The sequence below is a fragment of the Caretta caretta genome, chromosome 2, assembly GCF_965140235.1.
Source record: "Caretta caretta isolate rCarCar2 chromosome 2, rCarCar1.hap1, whole genome shotgun sequence".
Taxonomy (NCBI): Eukaryota; Metazoa; Chordata; order Testudines; family Cheloniidae; genus Caretta; species Caretta caretta.
The window spans coordinates 203,392,663-203,415,187 of NC_134207.1; the positions used below are offsets into that span (position 1 = coordinate 203,392,663).

Genomic DNA, 22,525 nt, shown 5'->3' on the forward strand with positions numbered 1-22,525 from the left:
GCTCAGACTCTAAAAATATTATGGTTTCAACAATTGAAATAATTTCTCTTTCTCAATTTGTGCTGCTATGTGTTACAGATGATTTTTCCCCCCCCCTTTTCATGCAGAGTATGATTTCTTCCATTGTGAACAGCACTTACTATGCAAATGTCTCAGCAGCAAAATGTCAGGAATTTGGAAGGTGGTATAAACATTTCAAGAAGGCAAAAGATATGATGGGTAAGCAAAAAAGTTGCAGTGGTGGTGGCTATATACCATTACACATGTGTCAAGGTTTGTCACAGTCCTATAAGAAGCTAGAGCTCTTCAAGATGAATGTAGCATGCTTTTTTTTTAATGAGGGTGCGGGGAATATGTATATAATGAGAGAATTAATTTCAATAAATATTTGTTATTAAACCAGCCAAACTGACTTGGCTTGTCTGACATGCAGGAAATTGGAATAAGATATAAAGTTGTCATTTTGTAAATCTGAAACCTACCACGGCCTAGAATAATTTATTTATTTTTATTTTTTTAAAAAGCTTTATGTAGAACTGTGAAAGATTATGAATTTGTGGATTTTTTTTCTAAAATGGTAAATTTATATTTTAAAGTAACAAGTCTGTAGTTACTGTAACAAATTCTAGTCTGCTCTCCATCACTCTCCTCCTACAAGAAGCTTATGAATTAACAAATGAACTATATCTTGCTGTAACTTCTGGGGATGTAACTTCAGTCCATTATGACAAGCGCCTTGTTATAGCTATTGGGACAAGTTTTTTCTGATTACAGTAAGGCTATGGTGTACAAGTATATTATAGGATTATAATAAATTAGTTGGTGAGGTATATTAATTCTTTAATGTGTTTATAAATGTCTTTCACAGTTTGTTTTTTTAAATCAATTAATATAAATGTGGGCATTTTACATCAGCTTCTACATAATATTTTTCAAACTGTTTTTGGAATGAAGAAAACGGAGTCTAATTTGGTTTGAATTTTGAGCATGTTCTAGCTTTTAGTATTTAAAGCAAAACCATTCATCTACCAAAACGGGTTCCTTGCCTTTTATAGCTTAAGGCAGTAATGAAGACAATGCATCACTTTTGTGGTAATTGCTTGAATTACTGTTCCAAGTGAATGACACACTTGGGTTGATCTCTGCTTTCAGTTAGTGAAAACAGAAGGCTGCTTTCCTTAAACTTGTTTGTAGCTTCTGTGTAATGTTAACTTCAGCAATGTCAGATTTTTCTGTAAGTTTAGAGTCTAAAACTGTATTGCCCCTCTGTGTTAAGGCTTGATCCAAAGCCCACTGAGATCTGTGGAAAGACTTATACTGATGCCAATGGGCCTGATCCTTGTGCCAATCTCCCCACTGCACAGAAGGGGGTTTGGCCATCTTCACAGAGTACGCAAGCCAGGGGTAATGGGAATACAGCCACGAAGTCCACACTACATCTCCTCAAAAATCTTAGTAGCTGGTGAAACTAGAGAGAGGCTCCATGATGACAGTAAGCTGTGGGTCCTCACCAGAGTTTGGAGGCATGGGGCCTCTTTGTAGAAGAACCCCCGTCTTTCCTGTGCGCTTTACAGGACAGTGTGAGGGGAATCTGTGTGAGGGAATCCATGGACCGATTTCTTCCTGTAGACTCCCCTCTGACAGGAGGGTGATCTGCTGAATAATTGTTAATGAGGAATATTAATTACTGTGAAAATCGTATATATGTTTTTCTCCCTTCTCATAAACTGGGATTGTTCCTTACACTGATATTTTTATTTTTTGCCTTTTTAGAAATATTGCCAGTAAATGAAACCAATTTTGAACAAAGATCTATTCCAAATAAATCTGGTTTAAAGGAGCCCTGTCAGATCAAAGTTGGCCAAAAGTTTGATGGGGGCAGGGGGCCTCTTAATAAAATCTAAAGGAGTCTTAATATAACCTGGACTGTTCCAGTGCTATGTATGCACTCTGCTCAGCTGTAAGGGAGTCTAAATTGTCCACAGAGGCACTGGAAGTTAGAATAAAAGGTGTGGCTAGCTCAGAGGGAGTGTCTGGGGAAGGTGCCAGTAAAAAAAAGTTTAGCTGTGCTTCAAGCACGAAACAATGATACATGGGAGGCTGTAAGATAAAGCAGCCTGTCCTCCTTCCCTACCCCAGTCTCTCTCACATCCGGATCCTTGAGCGTGGCTGAAGAGTAGCTCAGGAATGAGGAAGGTAAAGGTGGCCTTTGTCCACTCCTGATGCTGCGTGCCAGTACAATCCAACAGCATAATTTAACATAAATTATTCTGGTTTCTAACAGGCCATAGGATTGATACAGCAACGAGGAATTAGCAGCAGGGTACAGGGATGTCTAGATTGTTTGTCCTTCTCCGTCCCATCTGGGAACTGTAGATATAGTAGGGAAGATTCTGCAGGAGTTAAAGTTCATGGGTGCAACACAAGCAGTCAGTGGGTCCATATGCCAGAGTGAGGCTGCTCCCCAGTAACAACCATGATTAGGCTTTGCATGTCTGCACCGAGAGTTGTGCACGCTCATGCTTACGGAGGGGCCTCCCTGAATTCCTTTAGAGGTGGGTAGCACTGCTCACCATTCCCTCTCCTGTACTCCATCTCTTCCCTTTATCTAGTTTTTGCTTCCTGATTTTTGGGCCCTTGGTTATTGACAACGTATTAGACCAGGAGTGGGGAACCTTATTTTCTATCGCGGGCCATTGACCCACAGAAAAAATCAATTGTGGGGCACACACAAGTAAAAAGCAACTTAATTTACAGGTTTCGGAGTCGCATCCGATGAAGTGAGCTGTAGCTCACGAAAGCTTATGCTCAAATAAATTTGTTAGTCTCTTAGGTACCACAAGTACTCCTTTTCTTTTTAATTTACAGGGTTATTTTAGAGAACTGTAAAATGTTCAACTCCTCTGTCCCTGGAGGCACAGAGGCTCGGCGCTTCCCGCCGCGGGGCGGGGCGGGGCGGGGTGAGCCGCGCTTCCCGCCCTGCGGTGGGGCGGGGCGGGATGAGCCGGCCATAGGTTCCCCACCCCTGCTTTAGACCTATATGACTGTGCATCCTCACTGCAAACATGCTTTTTGTTGTTTGTTTTTTAATTTAGTGGCTTTTACATTCCCCTTGTCCATGCCTTCAGAAAAGGATCCTCCCTCGCCATACTTAGACCAGATGAGACAGGGTTTTACTGAATCCCCACTAGTTCATCCTAGACACTACTTCTGGTGTGCCATGCATGTGTGTTTGTTCTTCTTTTTAATTCACTGCACCATCCTTTGAAGGCCAGAAATGTAAGGTTACACAGGAATGGTGTTGCTATTAAACTTCTTATGGGACTTACAATACAGTAAGCCAGAACCTAAATTAAGAGGCCTTCTTCTAAAGAGAGGAGCAATACTATTTTCAGTTAATCTATACTGGTATTTTGTCTAACTAAATGTTTCTTTTTCACTCTAGTTGAAATGGATAGTCTTTCTGAACTATCCCAACAAGGTGCCAACCATGTCAACTTTGGTCAGCAACCAGTCCCAGGGAACACAGCTGAACAGCCTCCATCCCCTGTTCAGCTTTCTCATAGCAGTCAGCCATCTGTTCGGACCCCACTCCCAAACCTGCACCCTGGACTTGTATCAACTCCTATTAGCCCTCAGTTGGTAAATCAGCAGCTGGTAATGGCCCAGTTGCTGAACCAGCAGTATGCAGTGAACAGACTTCTAGCCCAGCAGTCCTTAAACCAACAGTACTTGAACCACCCTCCTCCCGTCAGTAGATCCATGAACAAGCCGTTGGAGCAGCAGGTGTCAACCAACACAGAGGTGTCTTCCGAAATCTACCAGTGGGTGCGTGATGAATTGAAACGAGCAGGAATTTCACAGGCAGTATTTGCACGTGTGGCTTTTAACAGAACTCAGGTCAGACTTTTTTTTGTTTTGTTTTTTTTTTAATGCAAGATTCTGTTCTTTTCAGTATTTGCCACCATTTCCATCTCGCACCTTGTTCATTTCCTCCCCACTTTCCTCCTATGAAGGAGCCATCAGTACTGGCATGTGCTAGTACATCTGTGTCTAAACGTTAAGTTATCCACAGTGTGTGGAAATTCTCACCATTCTTAAACAGCTTTTATTGTTCCTCTCTTGTTCTAGATGCTATTCTTGGATGTGTAGTAATTTCCAAAAGGAGAGAAACCTAACAGCTCTACCCAGAGCCAAGCTCAAAGCCACTCACCGAATCCCTTTCTATGTTGTAAAGATGCAGCTGTGCAATTAACACTGTCTCTGTCTCGCATCATGCATATGTGTATGCTGAACAAACTAACTGCAACACACTGCAGACTCTGCTGCTCCGTAGCCCAAATGTATTCTCAAACTCTCTGTTTTGTCATTAGCTATACTCAGCCTCCACAGCACCCAACTGGCTGTTACTATTTTCTTTTCCTGATAAGATTTGTTCTGTAACTACTACCAAATTTTTAAACATACCTCGACTAAAAGGTATAGAATTGTTTTTTATTATATATCAATTTGGATTTTAATTTTTAGATCTCCCACACTTCCCATGTGTCTACTTTTTAAAATTAAATTTCATATTAAAACATTTAATTTTTCTGAGTACCAGTGTTCAGACCAAAGTGTATACTGCAGGTGTCAAATGCAGTAAAAACTTTAGCTCTAGCAAAGCTGATACAACACTAATGTGTTAGCTTTTTACACTTGTTTTAGAAGCTAATGCTGCTATAACTTCTATAGGATTTTAACTTAATGCCATGCCACATGAAATTTAATGAAGACACACTATGAAAGAAATGACAATATATCTAATAAGCATAACAAAACAAATTATAATTTTAACAGGCTAAAATATTCTTAATATGAAATATGAAAAAAACTGGCTTGGAATTCTGAAAATTTAAAACTTAGTGGGAAGGTATCTGACCAGTGTGTAATTTAACAATTATGTTCTGAGTAAAGTACATTTTGTGAAACTTTTTTGATTTAACTTTCCTTGTATAATTTAAGAAAGAAAAAGAGAGTATACTTTAAATTCACTAATATTGGGTTTATATCAATGCACCATTTCCCACCATTATAAATTAGGAAAAGGAACTCCTTTAGCTGAGATAAAATATAGCTTCTGTGTTGTATGTTGTGATTTCTGTATAAAGTTGTAGTTTTTCTTAAACATGAATCCTTAGATCCTTAGCAGTAGTTGAGGTTTTTAGGATTGGGTCTTTTACACATTATTTCAGTGGGACGAGTGTATCTGAGTAGGATAAGGCTATGTCAGTTGAGGTGTGTGAATAAATATGCATGTGTGGGTTTTGGTTGTGCTTTTACTTAACACACTTGCAGTATTTAACATTTCTGATTATTGGCACTATTTCCAATTGAAATAAATAATAGCTTCGAGTTATGATGTCTGGGGCTGCCATCTTGCCTTCGGGTAAAGCTGAGCAAATAATTCAGAGAACAATTTATTTAGTAGTTTTTGCCTCTTTCTGTTTGAATCGTGCATGAGCAGCTTGAGACCTCCACCCTTCAAAAATAGTTTATTTGTGTTTCCAAAATTTGCTAGCTAATTTTTGCACACAATTTTTAGTCTGTAAATTGTATACGAATGCATTCTTAGTATTTGATATTTGAAATTCAAGTTGGAATTGGTTAATTTTGATTGAACACCTAGCTCATATAGTACAGTATATTTTTGTTTTGTGATTGGATTTGTGTAATCTTAGAATTAGGTTTCCAATGCAAATACTCACACAAATTAGGAATTTGTTTAAAATTTACTGTTTCCAGGAATATTGTTGCCAATAAACTCATTAGGATATACTCAAATGGTCCAAAATGGGAGAAAACACCATCAAAGTGAACTTGTTTTAAAAAGTCAAATGAGAAGAGGTGGAATCTTTCTCCCCCTTCCGCCCTCCCCTCCCCCCCCCCCCCCCCAAAAAAAAACCCAAAACATTCATCCAGCTTTGCTTGAGTGAACAAACAGTAGTTGCCCTTGGAATCTTACAAATTGCCTTAGCTAATTAATTAAATACTTGCCGTTAAGTTATCTGTGTATTTACAATATTGCATGGTATTGGATATAGAAAAGGTAGGGAACAAGATAGGTTCCCTCAGCATCTGCATTATTTCTTTCTTAAACCCGAATATTGCAGAGAGATATGCAAGCCTTACCTTGTGCCCCTGCAAAGCCCAATTGAAGTCAATGGTTCTTCACACATACACACAGTTTGCAAGACTGGGGCCTTAGCTAGTTATCTTAGGTAAAAAAGACAAGTTTAAGGGTTGCTGCTGCATTTAATGTCTACATTGTGTATATAAACCCATATTTTATAGATAAGCATATTTATTTTTAATCAGTGTATTCAGAATATATCTCCTTTAACTGGACTTAGGGGAAGAACTTTGATTCATTACATCTTTCAGAGGTTATTTCTGAATACAGTGTATGTACATGTAATAGTTATTTTTATTTTTCAATAGTGCAAAGTGAAAATGTTTGTTTAAATCCAGCTACTAAATTCTGAGTTAAAAACTAACTCAGGCTTAACTGTGACATGTTTAAAAACTGTCATAGGTATATTTTGAGCCTTTCTCTGAAACAGTCCAGGGACCATATTATGCCATCAGTTTTTAAGCAGAAGACTTCACCAAAATCAGTTAGGAGTTCTGTGTAAAAACGGATGGTCTGATATGGCCCCAGATGAGAGAAGAAACTTGATTTTCAGTATAGAAGTTAAAAAAGGAAATGACTTATACGCTGAGAGTAATGCAGCATAACAGTCTGGCGTTCAAGATGGGCTTTGGTTTTGGTTAAACGTGCTGGTGTACGTGTCAGCACTTCTTATCTTACAGCCTTTAATTCTGTCAGTATTACGTTGTGATACGGGTATAAATATGCCTTAGGAAAGAAGAAATTCCTAATTACTTGAATGGTTGGTCAACACTTGGCTCCATTTTTCTGGGGATTTTTCTTTCAGGAAAAAATTCTTCTTAGATTAGAACTGCTTGTGCTAGGTCCCAGTCCATAGGAGACAGGAATTTGGTAAAATTACCTCTCCTAGGGTTTTTTTAAACTATCTAAACATTATTTTTAGAAGATAGTGTTGCGGTTTTTTTACATACAGAAATTGACCAGATGCTTTTAATTTTCTCTTGGATAATCAAACAACTTCTTTTTCAAACTTCAGTGTTGGTACATATGTAGTTCTCAGTTAAGAATACGTTTGGCCAAGTGTAAAAAGAGAATAGTTGAGAAAGCTATAATGGAGTGAAAATTAGCATACTTTACATATGCAGTACATCATTTGCCTTTCTGATTTAAAGAAGCGTAGGAGAGTGGAACCCCCAGTCTGTCGCTGAACATTCCCAATTGTCCTGTAAGGTGGGCTTCAGTGCACAGTGAGCCTAAGGTTCTAGTGATTTTGCTGCTAGGAACCCCTGTGAAGGGAATGTGAAAAGAAGCAGTTGCCATTCTAGCCCAGTGGCTGAGAGAGACGTAGATTACATCCCCTTGGCCCCTCTTTGTGGTGCCCCATGCGAAGTTCATTTAGCCAAAATTTGTGTGAATTTCACCCCAAGTGTGGCTATCCAGATATATGCAAATGGATAGCCACACTAAAATAAACCAAGCTGTGTTTCAGTTACGAGCTGTAAATGAATGAATAGATTGTATTCAGACTTTTTTTCATCTAAATTCAATGCATCATGCAGATAACACACATTTGTATAGTGAGAATGTCCCATTGAAATACATAGGCTGAGCCCAATCCCTCACTGGGCGCAGATGAGGAGGGTGAGATGAAGAGGAGCCAGCCAGTTGTTGTTCCTTGAACCTTGCAGGGGTGGAGTACTTTAGAGAAGTCTCGGGTCTATAACAGAAGGGGCTGCCTACTTGCTAGGGGTTGCTGGAGTGCAATGCACTTTGGCCATACCCTTTATGTTGGGGGGCAAGGAGAGGGAATGGGATAGGGTAGCTGCACAGACGTTACACCATGTGTATATGGATGGGAGGCTGTCTGCCCTGCTTTTTTCCTTTTGAAAAGTGTATCCACCCAGAGCCAATCACATGTAGTCAATGTGAAGAGTAGTGCACAATCATTTCAATAGTCTTATTTTAAAAATATTGCAAAAAATGCAGTAGATTTGCAGTGCTGTACACACACAAGTCGTTCAAGTCAAAGGTTAGGTTCCCATAAACAAGCCTGACATATTTCGCTTTAAGGCATAGGTTGAACCATGTGTATATAACAGCAATGAGTACTTCGTACATTTCAAGCAAGAAGCTGTTAGTCATGCTTATGGTTCAAACCATAACTTTGGATTGCCTTTTTGTTTGTTTACACTTGACCATAACATACCTTGCCTAAACTCTGGTTTTGTTGTACCAAGGTGACTGCAAAGCACATTGTTCTCACCTACAAAAGCTCTTTGCCTAAAGAGAGGCTTGATTGGCTGCTTTTGCTATGTCTGAATGTAGATTGTCACTTTCTGTTCAGAAAAAGAAAATATTTTTTGATTTCTGAACATATCTGAATGTTTTTGATGGATACCTTCTCTTCCTCCCCTCCGTTCAATCCATGTATATTTTGTTTAAAATATCAGCTTTTCTTGTGCCATTCATTCGTTTATGCCTTTTTAGTTTTTAAATGGTAGAGTACAACCAAAAATATGTGAAAGCTTCTGGATATTTAAGACTATGCACCTACTAATTCTGGGCAATTACTGTTTTAAAGGGAAACCATTTGGGTGCAGCAAAGTGCAAACTGTTATTTTAAAACCTGAAGTTTATACCAATCACCTTGCTAGGCTTTTTTTCCTTTTTTCATTTGGTCTTTGGCACACTTTATTTTCCAGTAAAATGAAGAATGAAGATGGATTATTCAAAATTGATAACAGTAATGGACCATCATGTAATGTTTTATTGAATTTGAGTTCTGTAAATTATGTGGTGGAGGAAAATTTGCCTGCTTAAGTATAACCGAAATTGCCACTATGTTCGTATAATTCTTCATCGTGTAATTTAAGGAAAAAGCCCACTATCCATATCGCTACTGAGTAAAAGGTAAAAAGGTGCTATTACGCTATCATGACAGCTCTCCTCTCGCTACTGAGCGACATAGATAAATGTGTCTGCTTGTAACTTACTTGGCAGGAATCCAAACTTGTGGGTGGAGCTTGCAAATAATCTTCCACCTGGACATGTGATTTAAGCACAGTGTAATGGAAACAGCACTCAAGGATGTTCTGCATATTTTGGGGAGGTTTCAACAAATCACATTTTTCTTCTGGGAGCTTTGAAGTTCCACAAGGCTGATAAAATCTATTTGAATCAGTGATTACGTTCAAAGAGGAGACAAACTGGGGGCCAGACAGGCAGTGTTTTTGTTCATATTGGCAGACACTTTCATTTATCTCCCATTTTAAAGAATTCATAATTAGCTTTTGAAAGCACTGATAATATTTATGGAACATTTTTGTGCAATTACTAATGAATTATACTTGTGATGACTTGTAAACTTTTTTTTAAAATGAGGCTTGGTGGTGTCTTAAGAAAATTCATTTCCACTGGAGGGGGAAATGGGACTTTCAGGCTGACAGATTAAATGCAGTTTTGCATGTTCAGCTTCAGTCTTCTTGCAGCCTGAAGTATAATATCAGGAGAGCACACTACAAATTGTATCTTGGCAAATCACTTTAAATCTGGTTATAAGTGGATGGTAAATCTGTCAGTGTCAGTGTTCGACAGGGTGCTAGGTTTGATGTACAGTATGCTCATTGGGATTTACCTGTTTATATTTTGTCATACAATTTTTAGCTGAATTTTAGTGCTTAGAAAAGTGAAGGACTAGCAGTACCAGCTAAAGCAATGTATTGCAGGCAGGTACTGCTATAGTACTTCCCAATTCGGTCAATGCACCTTGTGTAGTCACCTGTATTCCAGTATGTACTAGAACTTTCAGCTCAATTCGTTAGAACCCCCCTCTCATGTCAACTCAGTGTTTTCACAGTTTATGGTGAAGGCCAGTTATACGCTTAAAACTTTCGTGAATATAATAATGTGATTTTGGGGTGTGGTTTTTAAATAACATTTCTAACCAACAAAAGCCCTAGAGTTTATCCCAGCTTATAGGTCTGAGTGGTAGCCATGTTAGTCTGTATCAGCAAAAAAAACCGAGGCGTACTTGTGGCGCCTTAGAGACTAACAAATTTATCTAAGGTGCCACAAGTATTCCTTTTTTTTTTTTTTTTTTTTTTAACCAGTTTATAGTTTATTTCGTTCAGGGAAACTGGTATAAGTTATACTAACAAAATCATTCTTTTTTTGCCATTTTAAGTGGTCTTCATTGGGAGAGTTTGATTGTAGCTAGACTGAGAAACCTTTCCTATTATAGACCAAGTCTAAGACTTGCTATTTTGTCATCCATATCTCTTCATAAATTCATCTTCTCCAGTCAAATGACCCCTTGTTGATAATGATTGTCAGCAGTGGCTCTCTCTTCCGGCCCCCCGGCTAATTAACTGGTGTTATAAATGCGTTGCTTTTTATCCTGTGTATACTCCTTTCAGCACTGCTACAGAAAGCACATCTCAAACACACTTTCTATAACTGTGCTGAAAATGGCTTTGTCTACCCTACAAATAGCAGTTAAACCTTTCTGAACAGTTACTGGAAAATTAGAGGGGCCCATTGCTAACTAGTATTCTTAGCACTGGGTCATTTTTCTAGCATCCAGAGATCTAGTAAATAGGTAGATAAGTATGATTGTTGAAAATTATTGCCAACAGTAAGTGTATTTTGACTCCAACCATTTTTAAAAAAGACTAATTTCCAACCCTCCCCGTAAGACCTCTGCCTATAACTCGGCTATTTTATACTGGTTCACTTCTTGAGTAGAAACTACAAAATTATGCACTGGATCATCGCCATTTGCAAGAAAGCCCACAGGAGAAGTGGGGTAGAGATGAAGAAAATTTCCATGAGGTTTGTCCTCCAAATTATTCCTTGGGGTTGGGGCTCTAAGTGTAGGTTTGCATTTGCCTCTTTCCCCATCCCAGATAATTGGGGGGTTGAGTACCAGTTCCTGTGAATAATGGAGGATGCAACCAAGGGTCAGGCAATTATAGAGGCGCACAGACATTCTCTGTGCCAGACTGTTTCTACACACCCTCTTTTCCCACCCCAAAATGTGCATTTTGTCAGCGTAATTGCCTTCATATTCCATTTAGTATTGATTATGATTATTCCTTCAGGTATTTGGGGGACGGGGGTAGCGAATGCTGACATGTAATAAATATGGGCCTTAATCAATTAAGTAGCGCTTTAGGAGTGTTATCTGTTAATCCACTCAGATTAGTTTTCAAATATCACTTATTTTCAAAGTGCTGCTTGAGTTTCTAGAAATGGCTTTCCATTACTACAGATTGAACTGATGCTTCGCTGCAGTCTTTGTCTACCTGGCATAAGAACTACACAGTCTCTAGTGCTGCTGTACTATGTGGATTTCATTTATTCTTAACTTCTTGCAATTGTCTGACTGTGAAAGATTTCATGGTGAGTTAAGCCTGTAAAAGGAAGGAGACCAATTAGGCAGATTCAGTTTATGTTGTATATAAAGCAGATGCTTAATAAAATTAAGAATACAATTGAGGCTCTCTTCTCCACTACCTACATTGTCATTAATATATTCCTATGCAGTGTGAATGTCTTTGACTCTTCGTGTTCTAAACATAGTGGAGAAGAAAAAGGAATGATTAGCAAAGGATTTGCAGAGCATGTTTTATAAAAGATTGCACAACCTAACTCTTCAGCATTCTTTTTTGCTACAGGGCTTGCTCTCAGAAATCCTCCGAAAGGAAGAGGACCCCAAGACCGCCTCACAGTCTTTACTGGTAAACCTTCGGGCTATGCAGAACTTCTTGCAGCTGCCAGAAGCCGAACGAGATCGAATTTACCAGGACGAAAGGGAAAGGAGCTTGAATGCAGCCTCTGCTATGGGCCCAGCACCTCTAATAAGCACACCGCCTAGCCGTCCTCCACAGGTAAACTACTTTCTCAGTCTTTCAGATCTGCTCGTTGTGCCGCCTTAATGTCCCCCTGACAACTTCTATTTTTAAAGAAAAGCCTTCTCAATACAATTATGTTAAAATCCTAGTCAAATCATTAACTTCAGTGCACACCACAAATTAAATTTAGGAAAAATACAATAAACTCTATTTGTTAAAAATCTTTACTTAACATCACAGCAGAAATAGTATATTTTCCTCTAACTTTAAAATAATGTAGTGTTAGTAATATATTCATAGTCAAAGAGTAACTTTTGTGGTACCAGTTGTGAATCATGGATTTGATTTGGTCCATTTAGACTCAGACTCATAGACTTTAAGGTCAGAAGGAACCATTATGATCATCTAGTCTGACCTCCTGCACAGCGCAGGCCACAGAATCTCACCTATCCACTCCTGTAACAAACCCCTGATCTATGTGTGAGCTATTGAAGTCCTCAGCTTGTGGTTTAAAGACTTCAAGGTGCAGAGAATCTTCCAGCAAGTGACCCGTGCCCCACGCTGCAGTGGAAGGTGAAAAACCCCCAGGGCCTCTGCCAATCTGCCCTGGAGGAAAATTCCTTCCCGACCCCAAATATGGCGATCAGCTAATCCCTGAGCATGTGGGCAAGATTCACCAGCCAGACACCCAGGAAAGAATTCTCTGTAGTAACTCAGATCCCACCCCATCTAACATCCCATCACAGGCCTTTGGGCATATTTACCGCTAATAGTCAAAGATCATTTTGGCAATTAATTTAGGCTATCCCATCATACCATCCCCTCCATAAATTTATCAAGCTTAGTCTTGAAGCCAGATATGTCTTTTGCCCCCGCTGCTCCCCTTGGAAGGCTATTCCAGAACTTCACTCCTCTGATGGTTAGAAACTTTGTCTAATTTCAAGTCTAAACTTCCTGATGGCCAGTTTATGTCCATTTGTTCTTGTGTCCACATTGGTACTGAGCTTAAATAATTCCTCTCCCTCCCTGGTATTTATCCCTCTGATTATATTTATAGAGAGCAATCTTATCTCCCCTCAGCCTTCTTTTGGTTAGGGTAAATAAGTCCAGCTCTTTGAGTCTCCTTTCATAAGACAGGTTTTCCATTCCTTGGATCATCCTAGTAGCCCTTCTCTGTACCTGTTCCAGTTTGAATTCATCCTTCTTAAATATGGGAGACCAGAACTGCGCACACTATTCCAAATGAGGTCTCACCAGTGCCTTGTATAACTGTACTAACACCTCCTTATCTCTACGGGAAATACCTCGCCTGATGCATCGCAAGACCGCATTAGCTTTTTTCACAGCCATATCACATTGGCGGCTCATAGTCATGCTGTGATCAACCAATACTCCTGAGGTCCTTCTCCTCCTCTGTTCCTGGTTTATAACAAAAATTCTTGTTGTTAATCCCTAAATGCATGACCTTGCACTTTTCACTATTAAATTTCATCCTATTACTCCAGTTTACAAGGTCACCCAGATCTTCCTGTATGATATCCCGGTCCCTCTCTGTATTGGCCATACCTCCCAGCTTCGTTTCATCCACAAACTTTATTAGCACATTCCCACTTTTTGTGCCAAGGTCAGTAATAAAAAGATTAAATAAGATTGGTCCCAAAACCAGTCCCTGCGGAACTCCACTAGTAACCTCCTTTCAGTATGACCTGTTGTAGTCTCCCCTTTAACCAGTTCCTTATCCACCTTTCAATTTTCATGTTAACCCCCATCTTTTCCAATTTAGCTAATAATTCCCCATGTGGAACCGTATCAGATGCCTTACTGAAATCAAGGTAAATTAAATCCACTGCATTTTCTTTGTTTAAAAAATCTGTTACCTTCTCAAAGAAGGAGATCAGGTTGGTTTGGCACGATATACCTTTAGTAAAACGATGTTGTAGTTTGTTCCAATTACCATTGACCTCAATGTCCTTAACTACTTTCTCCTGCAAAATTTTTTGCAAGACCTTGCATACTACAGATGTCAAACCAACAGGCCTGTAGTTACCCAGATCACATTTTTTTTCCCTTTCTTAAAAATAGTAACTATGTTAAGCTGTTCGAGTTTGGCTTCTACCTCGGATGTGGTAATATCTACCTCCATATCCTCATTCCCATTTGTCATCCTACCATTATCCCAAAACTCCTCATTAAAGACTGAGGCAAAGTATTTGTTTAGATATTGGCCCATGCCTAGATTATCCTTAACCTCCACTCCATCGTCAGTGTTTAGCTGTCCCACTTCTTCTTTCTTTGTTTTCTTCCTATTTATATGGCTATAGAACCTTTTACTATTGGTTTTAATTCCCTTTGCAAGGTCCAACTCTTCATGGCTTTTGGCCTTTCTCACTTTATCTGTACATGTTCTGATCTCAATAAGGTAGCTTTCCTTGCTGATCCCTCCCATCTTCCACTCCTTGTAGGCTTTCTGCTTTTTCTTAATCACCTCTCTGAGATGTTTGCTCATCCAGCTTGGTCTACAACCCCTGCCTGTGAGGTTTTTTTACCCTTTCTTGGGATGCAGGCTTCTGATAGGTTCTGCAACCTTGACTTGAAGTAATTCCAAGCCTCCTCCGCCTTTAGATCCACAAGTTCTTCAGTCCAATCCACTACCCTAACTAATTTTCTTAATGTTTTAAAGTTTAGGGTTTTTGATTTCAAAAACCCTAGTCACAGATCTATTTTTGTTTATCATTCCATTTAGTTTGAACTGAATTAGCTCATGATGGCTCGAACCAAGGTTGCCCCTTACAACCATTTCTTCTATGAGGTCCTCACTACTCACCAAAACCAAATCTAAAATGGCATCCCCTCTTGTTGGTTCAGCAACTACTTGGTGAAGGAACCCATCAGCTATCGCATCCAGGAAAATCTGAGCCCTGTTATTAGTACTAGCACTTGTCCTCCAGTCTATATCTGGGAAGTTAGTCTACCATGATCACGCAGTTCCCATTAGTATTTACTTCATTGAAAACATTAAAGAGGTCTCTATGCTTACCCAAATCTGATCGCGGCAGTCTATAGTACACCCCAAGCACTATCCCAGGACAGGCTCTAGTAGCTTTTTTCCCCAATGTGATTTTTGCCCAGACAGACTCTGTCTTATCCATTCCATCACTTATTATTTCTTTACAGTCTACCTCATCATTGATTATACAATGCTGCTACACCACCTTTGCCTTTATTTCTGTCTTTCCTAAACAGCACCTACCCTTCAATAGCTGTACTTCAGTCATGACTACTTTTCCACCATGTTTCTGTTATCCCTATAATATCTGGTTTCACTTCCGGCACCAATAGCTCAAGTTCCTCCATTTTGTTACCTAGGCTCCTCGCATTAGTGTACAAACATCTTAATTTTTGCCGTTTGACTTCTCTCACATTCTTTACCCGATTAGGCACAGGCATTCTACCGCCAGTATCACCTATTAGATTGGTATGTACACTACCCTTCCTCCTTATGTCCATTCTACTACCTACGGCTGTATCCTTTCTTTCTTGGTTTTCTTCCCTCTCAATGTTAAAATCCAGCGTGGAGATTACCTGGACATCTCCCAATCATCTCCCCCAAATTCCTAATTTAAAGCTCTCTGGATCAGTTGTGCCAGCCTCCATCCTAGAAGTCTATTTCCCTCCCTACTCAGGTGAAGTCCGTCCCGAGAAGAACAGTCCTCTGTCCATGAGTGCTTCCCAGTGGCCATACATTCCAAAGCCCTCCTTTAGCACCACTGCCTGAGCCATCTGTTGATCATCATAATCTTGTCACACCTTTCTTGCCCTTCTCTAGGACCAGAATCCCACTGAAGATCACCTGAGCCTTGATTTCCTTAAGCATCTTCCCCAGCCTGGCATAGTGTCCCTTGATATGTTCCAGCAAGAATCTAGCCATATCATTTGTTCCCAGGTGAAGGATAATCGACGGATTCTCTCCTGCTCCTGTTAGGATACTCTTTAGCCTCAGGTCCATATCCCGTATCTTAGCACCCGGCAGACAGCACACCCTTCTGTTCTCTGGATCAGCTCTGGTTACAGGCCTGTCTATTCTTCTCAGTAAGGAGTCCCCAATCACGTAGACCTGTGATGGTGCAATTCTCTGGTCTATCCCCTGTTCCCTCTGGCTGCAAGTCCTCTTGATTCCTATTGTCCCTTGCAATCCTCTTCAACCCATCCCGTATCCTCCTGGGGCTCACATTTGGTGGTGTTATCTCCATTGACTCTTCCCCTCTTCCTAGAGGACTAGCTGCTCTTCTCTTCTGCCTTGCCCTCTCACTTTCAGTGACCCTTCTTCATTTTCCAACTCCGAAAACCTGTTCCTGAGCTCTGTTTCTCCTTCACTAGCCCATCTTTTCCTCTGCCTAGTTCTCTTAGTCACATGTCCACTTTCCTCCCCCAGCAGTATCCTCTTAGAGTTCTTTGGCCCTGCTTCCATCTGCAAATCTGAACTTTTTCCTTCAGCCTCCTCATGTCTTTGCTCCATCATCTGCTTGAACCCCCTTCTAAACTCAACCAGAGTTTCCACCTGCATCTCCAGTCCTTAGAGCTGATGGAAGAAAAGATCCATCAGGCAGCACTTCATGCAGACGAAACTCTTTTCAGGTACCCCCTCCAGGATCATGTACATGCCGCAGCTTCCACATCCAGTCCTCTTCACTGTGTCTTCCAGTGCTTGGGTCGCTACCACTGCTGCCTCTGTATCAGTCATAGACTTCTCACTTAAGTCCTTCTCCTCCAACAGAACTCCCACTCAAACTCCCCTGTTTACAGCTCTGTTTGCTGGCTCCTGTGCTGCTGCAGCTGTCTATTTCTTTTGTAATTATTGGTCTGCATTAAATGTAACCGCTTAAATAGGTACTATAATGATTTAGGGTCCGCTCCTGGTCCTACTGACTTCAGTGGGAGCAGGAGCAGACCCATGGTTCCTGTGCTACCACTGAGCAGGTAGTGTTGCCTCATTAAGAACCTGATCAGATGTCCTTAACACAGAGATCGGTTCAAGTAGCTGAAAAAATGGGGGGAAATTTCCTTAAAACATTCCTGAAATTTTCTCTTCACATCAACATTTTTACATTTTTTCTAGTTTTCCAGTGATTTGTACCACTCTTAACCTTTATGTCCACATGGAGTCCCTTCAGTGACTCCCAGGTAGACATAAGTGTCTTTCCTCCATGGATCTTTTTGAAAGATTGGGGCCCTAGGGCAACATCCGTAAGTCTTTACTCAACCCTCAGTCAAGTAAAACTGCTGTTCACTTCTCTGAAATCCAGTGGGACCCACCTGCTCAAATAAGTACTCCTCATGTGAGGGTCTGTCAGATTAGGCAACAGAGACCTAATTTTGAATTCTCAGCAACTGTCGAACGGAATTGATGGTAGTTTTGGGGAGTACAGGATTGGGCCATAGGAATGTGCTGGTTTCTCTGCAAAAGAAAAACTGTCTTTGTTGAAAGATTATTACAAAATATTGCATCCCTGCTGAAAGGTTTTGTGTTGCTCTGGCTCAAAGTTGTACCACTGCTAGAATAGCCACACACACAAAAATGTGCACTACTGTACAAGCATCTGTGGGAAACATTATGCTGTATACATAAAACAAAATAATTGTATTGAATAGGGCTTTGGGTCCTGGGAATTCTGTTTGAGTAAATGACTGTTGAAGGGTAACAATACTGATCAGGATCATACACAACTGATTGCTGTGTGCTGTACGCATTTTGAATATAGTACACTTAATGAAGAATATTTTTGTAAAAACTTTAGCTAATGAATACTAAAAATCCTGATTAATAACAAATTATTTGTAGAAAAGGATGGAACGGAGGTAGCTTCTGATCTGCTGTACTGCATTGCATGAAAAAGGGAAATTTCTGTACCGGAACAAAACAGACTGTGCATATGGTTTATTTTTGTTGTCATTAATGAAGTTTAGTCTGTGAAGGCCCCTATAGATACCATTAAAGATAAAGGATGAGGGTCACTATTTATATAGTAATGTTTTAGTGGAAGAATAGTTCAATACAGATAACTGTTAAAATAACATCTGAGTTTGGTTTAATAGTCCTGCCTGCCCCCAGAAGCCAATTAATTAACAGTTAAGGCAGGCTCTTCCTTCTTAACTTATCCCCTTATACCAAGGTCATGTCACACTGTCTCCCATGGTCTTGGACCATTTGGTGATCTAAGAAATCAGGTTCAGTGCAATACCTACAGGCAGAATGTTGAGTCAAAGAAAGGGTCAGCCTTAACTCTGAATTTGCTTTCTGATTTAAACTAAATAAGCAACCTAATGTATTCTAAAGCCGTTCTTTTGCATTTTTTTATCTTTCAAAAAGTTAATAGATATGGTTCTGTGAAGACACCATGTACTATTAATGACCAAGTTATTCTTATAACCATATTCAGTATCTATCTTTGCTTAGTTAGTTACTGAGTATACTAGCATGATGTGCATCATTGATTCCTACTGGAAAAAAAAGTCATTTAAAAACAGCCAGTTCAAAGTAGAAGTAGCACACAGTTTAAAAAAAATAAAAATAAATGTAAGGCGGCTCCCCCAGATTAATATTTGTGTCCTGTAAAACTGATAAGAAGACTGTTTCCTAAATGCAGTATTTTTGTTTGTTGTACTACAAAATATGCTAGGATTTTACCTGAGACACACACACACATAGTCTAGTGATTAAGACAGAAATGTCTGAGTTATGATTTTGGCTGCTACTGACTCCCTCTTGGGTAACTTTCATTCTCTGCCTCAGTTTGCCCATCTGTAAGTATACATAGCCATATGGGGATGTCCTGAATCCTAAATTCAAAAATGAAAAGTCCTAAATAATCAGTATATATATTTCCTCTTTGTTAGTTACACTGGAAAATAGTATAAATCCTATAAATTGTAGGGGAAATAGTTCATAGTAGTGTAAATGCTTGAATTATGATGCCTCTATTAGATGGATCATAGCAGTGGCCTCAATATTTATCATCAGAAGAATTTTTGTCAAGTTTTTATTTGTCACTAAATAAAACCCACTGAAGTTAATAACATCCTACCTATTGCATATTTATAAGAAGTTATAGTCTAACAAAACAAAGTTCACTATACAATGAGAAAATCAATATTTTGCTCATTCAGCAATGGGTGTCTTGGATTATTGTTTAAAGACAAAAGAGACCATTTAGCATGACAACATACTTACACAACAGCAAACATATTTTGATACTAAATTTTAAGACCAGTAAGATTTGGAACAATTAAGATATGAAACCATGAAATTGGGATCTAATATGCCACACAGGAAGGCTTATTTTGCAATTGAAAGTTTATCTGTTTGGGACGGATGTGAAAATAAACATCCTGAAAAGGATCTCTTGTGTTGCCAACTGGCAGGCAGACAGTAGAGCAGACTTAAACATTAGTGGCCAGCCTCATTGGGTGTGTGAATCGTGCACAAAATTGCATGCAAAAATCCAGTCGGGACCCTGGTGTTCTAATGGTAATGCAACAGCTGACCAAGTTCAAACCCTGAGCTAGGAAGAGCTGTGCTGAGTTTCTCACTCAAATAGCATGCTCACTAGTTACTACTGAGCTAATGTATCTGGATTGTTTCCACCTCTTCCTTGAAAACCTGTAAGGCGCTCTTCTGCCCCTTACCCCTGCTCTTCCTCCTCCAATCAATAAATCCCCCAATACTCAGCATCAGAGTCGTGCAGATTACCTGGGTCTTAAGCTACAGATGCTATCTACCATGTAGACTGACTGAACCAAAGGAGGCAAACCACATGTATGAGCTTGCACTGGAGAGTTCTTCCACCCCAGGATGTGGCAAGTTGAACCTTGTGCTCATACAGGTGGTGATATTAATTAATATTCTCCTATAACAGTGTCACCTAGTAAGCCCTACTGAGAGTGCAACCCCATTGGGCAAAGTGCTGAAACTTGCAGCGCTCAGGGGGGTGTTTTTTCACACCCCTGAGCGAGACAGTTGCAATGCTGTAAAGTAGCAGTGGAAGAAACAACCCTGCACCATCTCAGATGTGGGGGATGGGCAGTTCTAATCCAAGCCTAAGGGATAAGCATCTAATAAGAAATAAGTTGCCAGGAAATGGGGGCATGGAAGGGTGGCAAGAAACAGCCATTGTTAATTATTTTCAGTAGATATACTTCATTCGCTGCTGATTTTCTGGGGTGGAACTCTCCATCCTGATCAGTGTCATGGTGTGTAGGGGCATGTTCCTTCCTTGGACTGGAGCATCTTGAGTGGCTGCCTCATTCCTGTTCCCTAGTGCCCCTAAAAGAATGATCTCTAGGATTCAGGACCTTTTTGTTACCTCTTACAGGCTGGCTTCCAAATGGGAGCCAGCCTGAGAGAGTGGGAGCATGATAATTTCAGGCCAGAGTCCCTATAAGTTTCTACCCCAGCTGACTGTGATGTGTCTATATGCCTGGCTGTTCTGAGCTGCAGGTTTTCTTTTGCAGAATGTTTGTTTGAGCCACTCTGCAGTCATTAGGGAGTGGGTACTTCTCTCTCAAAACTGAATAATCTCTATTGCAGAAGGGAGCCTGAAAAACCTCCAGTCAATCAGGTGGGATCCTTTTTGGTCAGACACTGCCCTCCCATCAGCATATGTGAAACTGAGGGTGTACAGATCAAGGACAAAGTATAATCTACAAGGCCAGCATTTTCAAACGCGCCCACAGATTTTATGTGACTCAATGTTTTGGGTGCTTAACTTGAGAAACCTTTGTATTTAATTCACCCCCTCTTCCCCCCCCCCCCCCCCCCCCCGAATGTGATGAGCACTCCCAGCTCCTATGGATTTCAGCTGAAGTTACGATTCCTTCATACTTGTGAAAATCAGGTCACAAGCTGTCTCAATTTGAGCACCAAAAATCTAAGGCCACTCTTGTTTGTAATATTGTTGTAGCTGTTTTGGTCTCAGGATATGAGAGAGAGACAGTTGATGAGGTAATTTTTTTTTAATGGAACAACTTCTCTTGTTGAAAGAGGCAAGCTTTCCAGATTCACAGAGCTCTTCATGTCTGGAGAAGGAAAACTGTGTTCAAACTAAATACAAGATGGGACAGATTAAGCATAAGGGGTTCACACATTGTAGGAGACAATTTAAAAAGAAGTGGGCAGTTAACACCTCTGCAGTGGTAAGAGAATGGAGAGTTAGTAGGCAGAAGGGTGTGTTACAAGTTGTTGCAATGGGCCATAAAACCAGTTTTCAGAGGAACAGCCGTGTTAGTCTGTATTCGCAAAAAGAAAAGGAGTACTTGTGGCACCTTAGAGACTAACCAATTTATTTGAGCATGAGATGAAGTGAGCTGTAGCTCACGAAAGCTCATGCTCAAATAAATTGGTTAGTCTCTAAGGTGCCACAAGTACTCCTTTTCATAAAACCAGTGTCTCTGTTAAATCCATGGTGTTTAGTGTCCAACCGAGTTGTGAATTTAAGTTCCCAGGCTTGCATCAAATGCCCCAATAACCACTATGGACTAGTCTACACTGGCAACCGCGACAGCACTTTAACGTGCCTTGTGTGGCTGCGGCACAGCGCTGGAAGAGAGCTCTCACAACACTTTAAAAAGACTACCTCCATGAGGGGCGTAGCTCCCAGCGCTGAGGCATTGTTTACACGAGCACTTTACAGCGCTGCAACTTGCTGCGCTCAGGGGGGTGTTTTGTCACCCGCTGAGCGAGAAAGTTGCAGCGCTGTTAATTGCCAGTGAAGACAAGCCCTGTGGGGTGAAACCAGACAATCACTATGCTCTTTAATGAACTCGCACAAAAAAGACTAAAACGCTCTGACAGGTTAACCAACACTTTTCACGAAGTGATCAGTCAATCTCTGACCTCTCACAGAACTTGTCCTTAAGGAAAACCTGCAGGGCCTTCAAAAGACCAGCCGAAGAACTTAAATTCACAACTCTACTACACACTAAAAACCATGGACTTAACAGGGACACTGGGTTTATGGTCCATTACAGCAACTTGTGACACCCCCTGCTACCTACTAGCCATCTGTTGTTTTACACTTAATCTGTCCCACTTCATACTTACCTTGAACACTCTGGTTTCCTTCTCCAGACCTGAAGAAGAGCTCTGTGAGGCTCTAAAGCTTGTCTCTTCCACCAGCAGAAGGTGGTCCAATAAAAGATATTACCTCACCCACCTTGTCTCTCTGAGCCCACTCTTTAAACTTGAAAGGCTGAACAGGACTCAGGTTTTCTGGTTTAGAGAAAGCTGGACCTGCATTTCAGGAGGCACGGGATACTTTCTACTTCCATTAACTTCAGTGCATCCTGTGGGTGCTAAGCATGCCAGAAAAACATCAGGCCACATTTAACGACTGGTGAAACTTACACTTTTTGGCCCATCTTTAAATAAAAATGATCTGATTTACATTGATAATCTTTGTGCCAAGTTTCATTTTTCTTAAAATCAAAATGAACAAAATATTAAAGGAAACCCTCTACCCCTACGAAA

At 40.2% G+C, this 22,525-nt stretch overlaps 1 protein-coding gene across 8 annotated transcripts in view; it reads left to right on the forward strand.

Annotated features, from left to right (window-relative positions):
* SATB1 (SATB homeobox 1) overlaps positions 1-22,525 on the forward strand; it is a 108,757-nt gene that overhangs the window by 51,221 nt on the left and 35,011 nt on the right. For all 8 annotated transcript variants that reach the window (XM_048838544.2, XM_048838542.2, XM_048838543.2 and 5 more), the window contains 3 exons: positions 108-219; positions 3,446-3,900; positions 11,827-12,039. In XM_048838544.2, the coding sequence (XP_048694501.1) occupies positions 108-219; positions 3,446-3,900; positions 11,827-12,039 (780 nt within the window). The remainder of the gene's footprint in view (positions 1-107; positions 220-3,445; positions 3,901-11,826; positions 12,040-22,525) is intronic.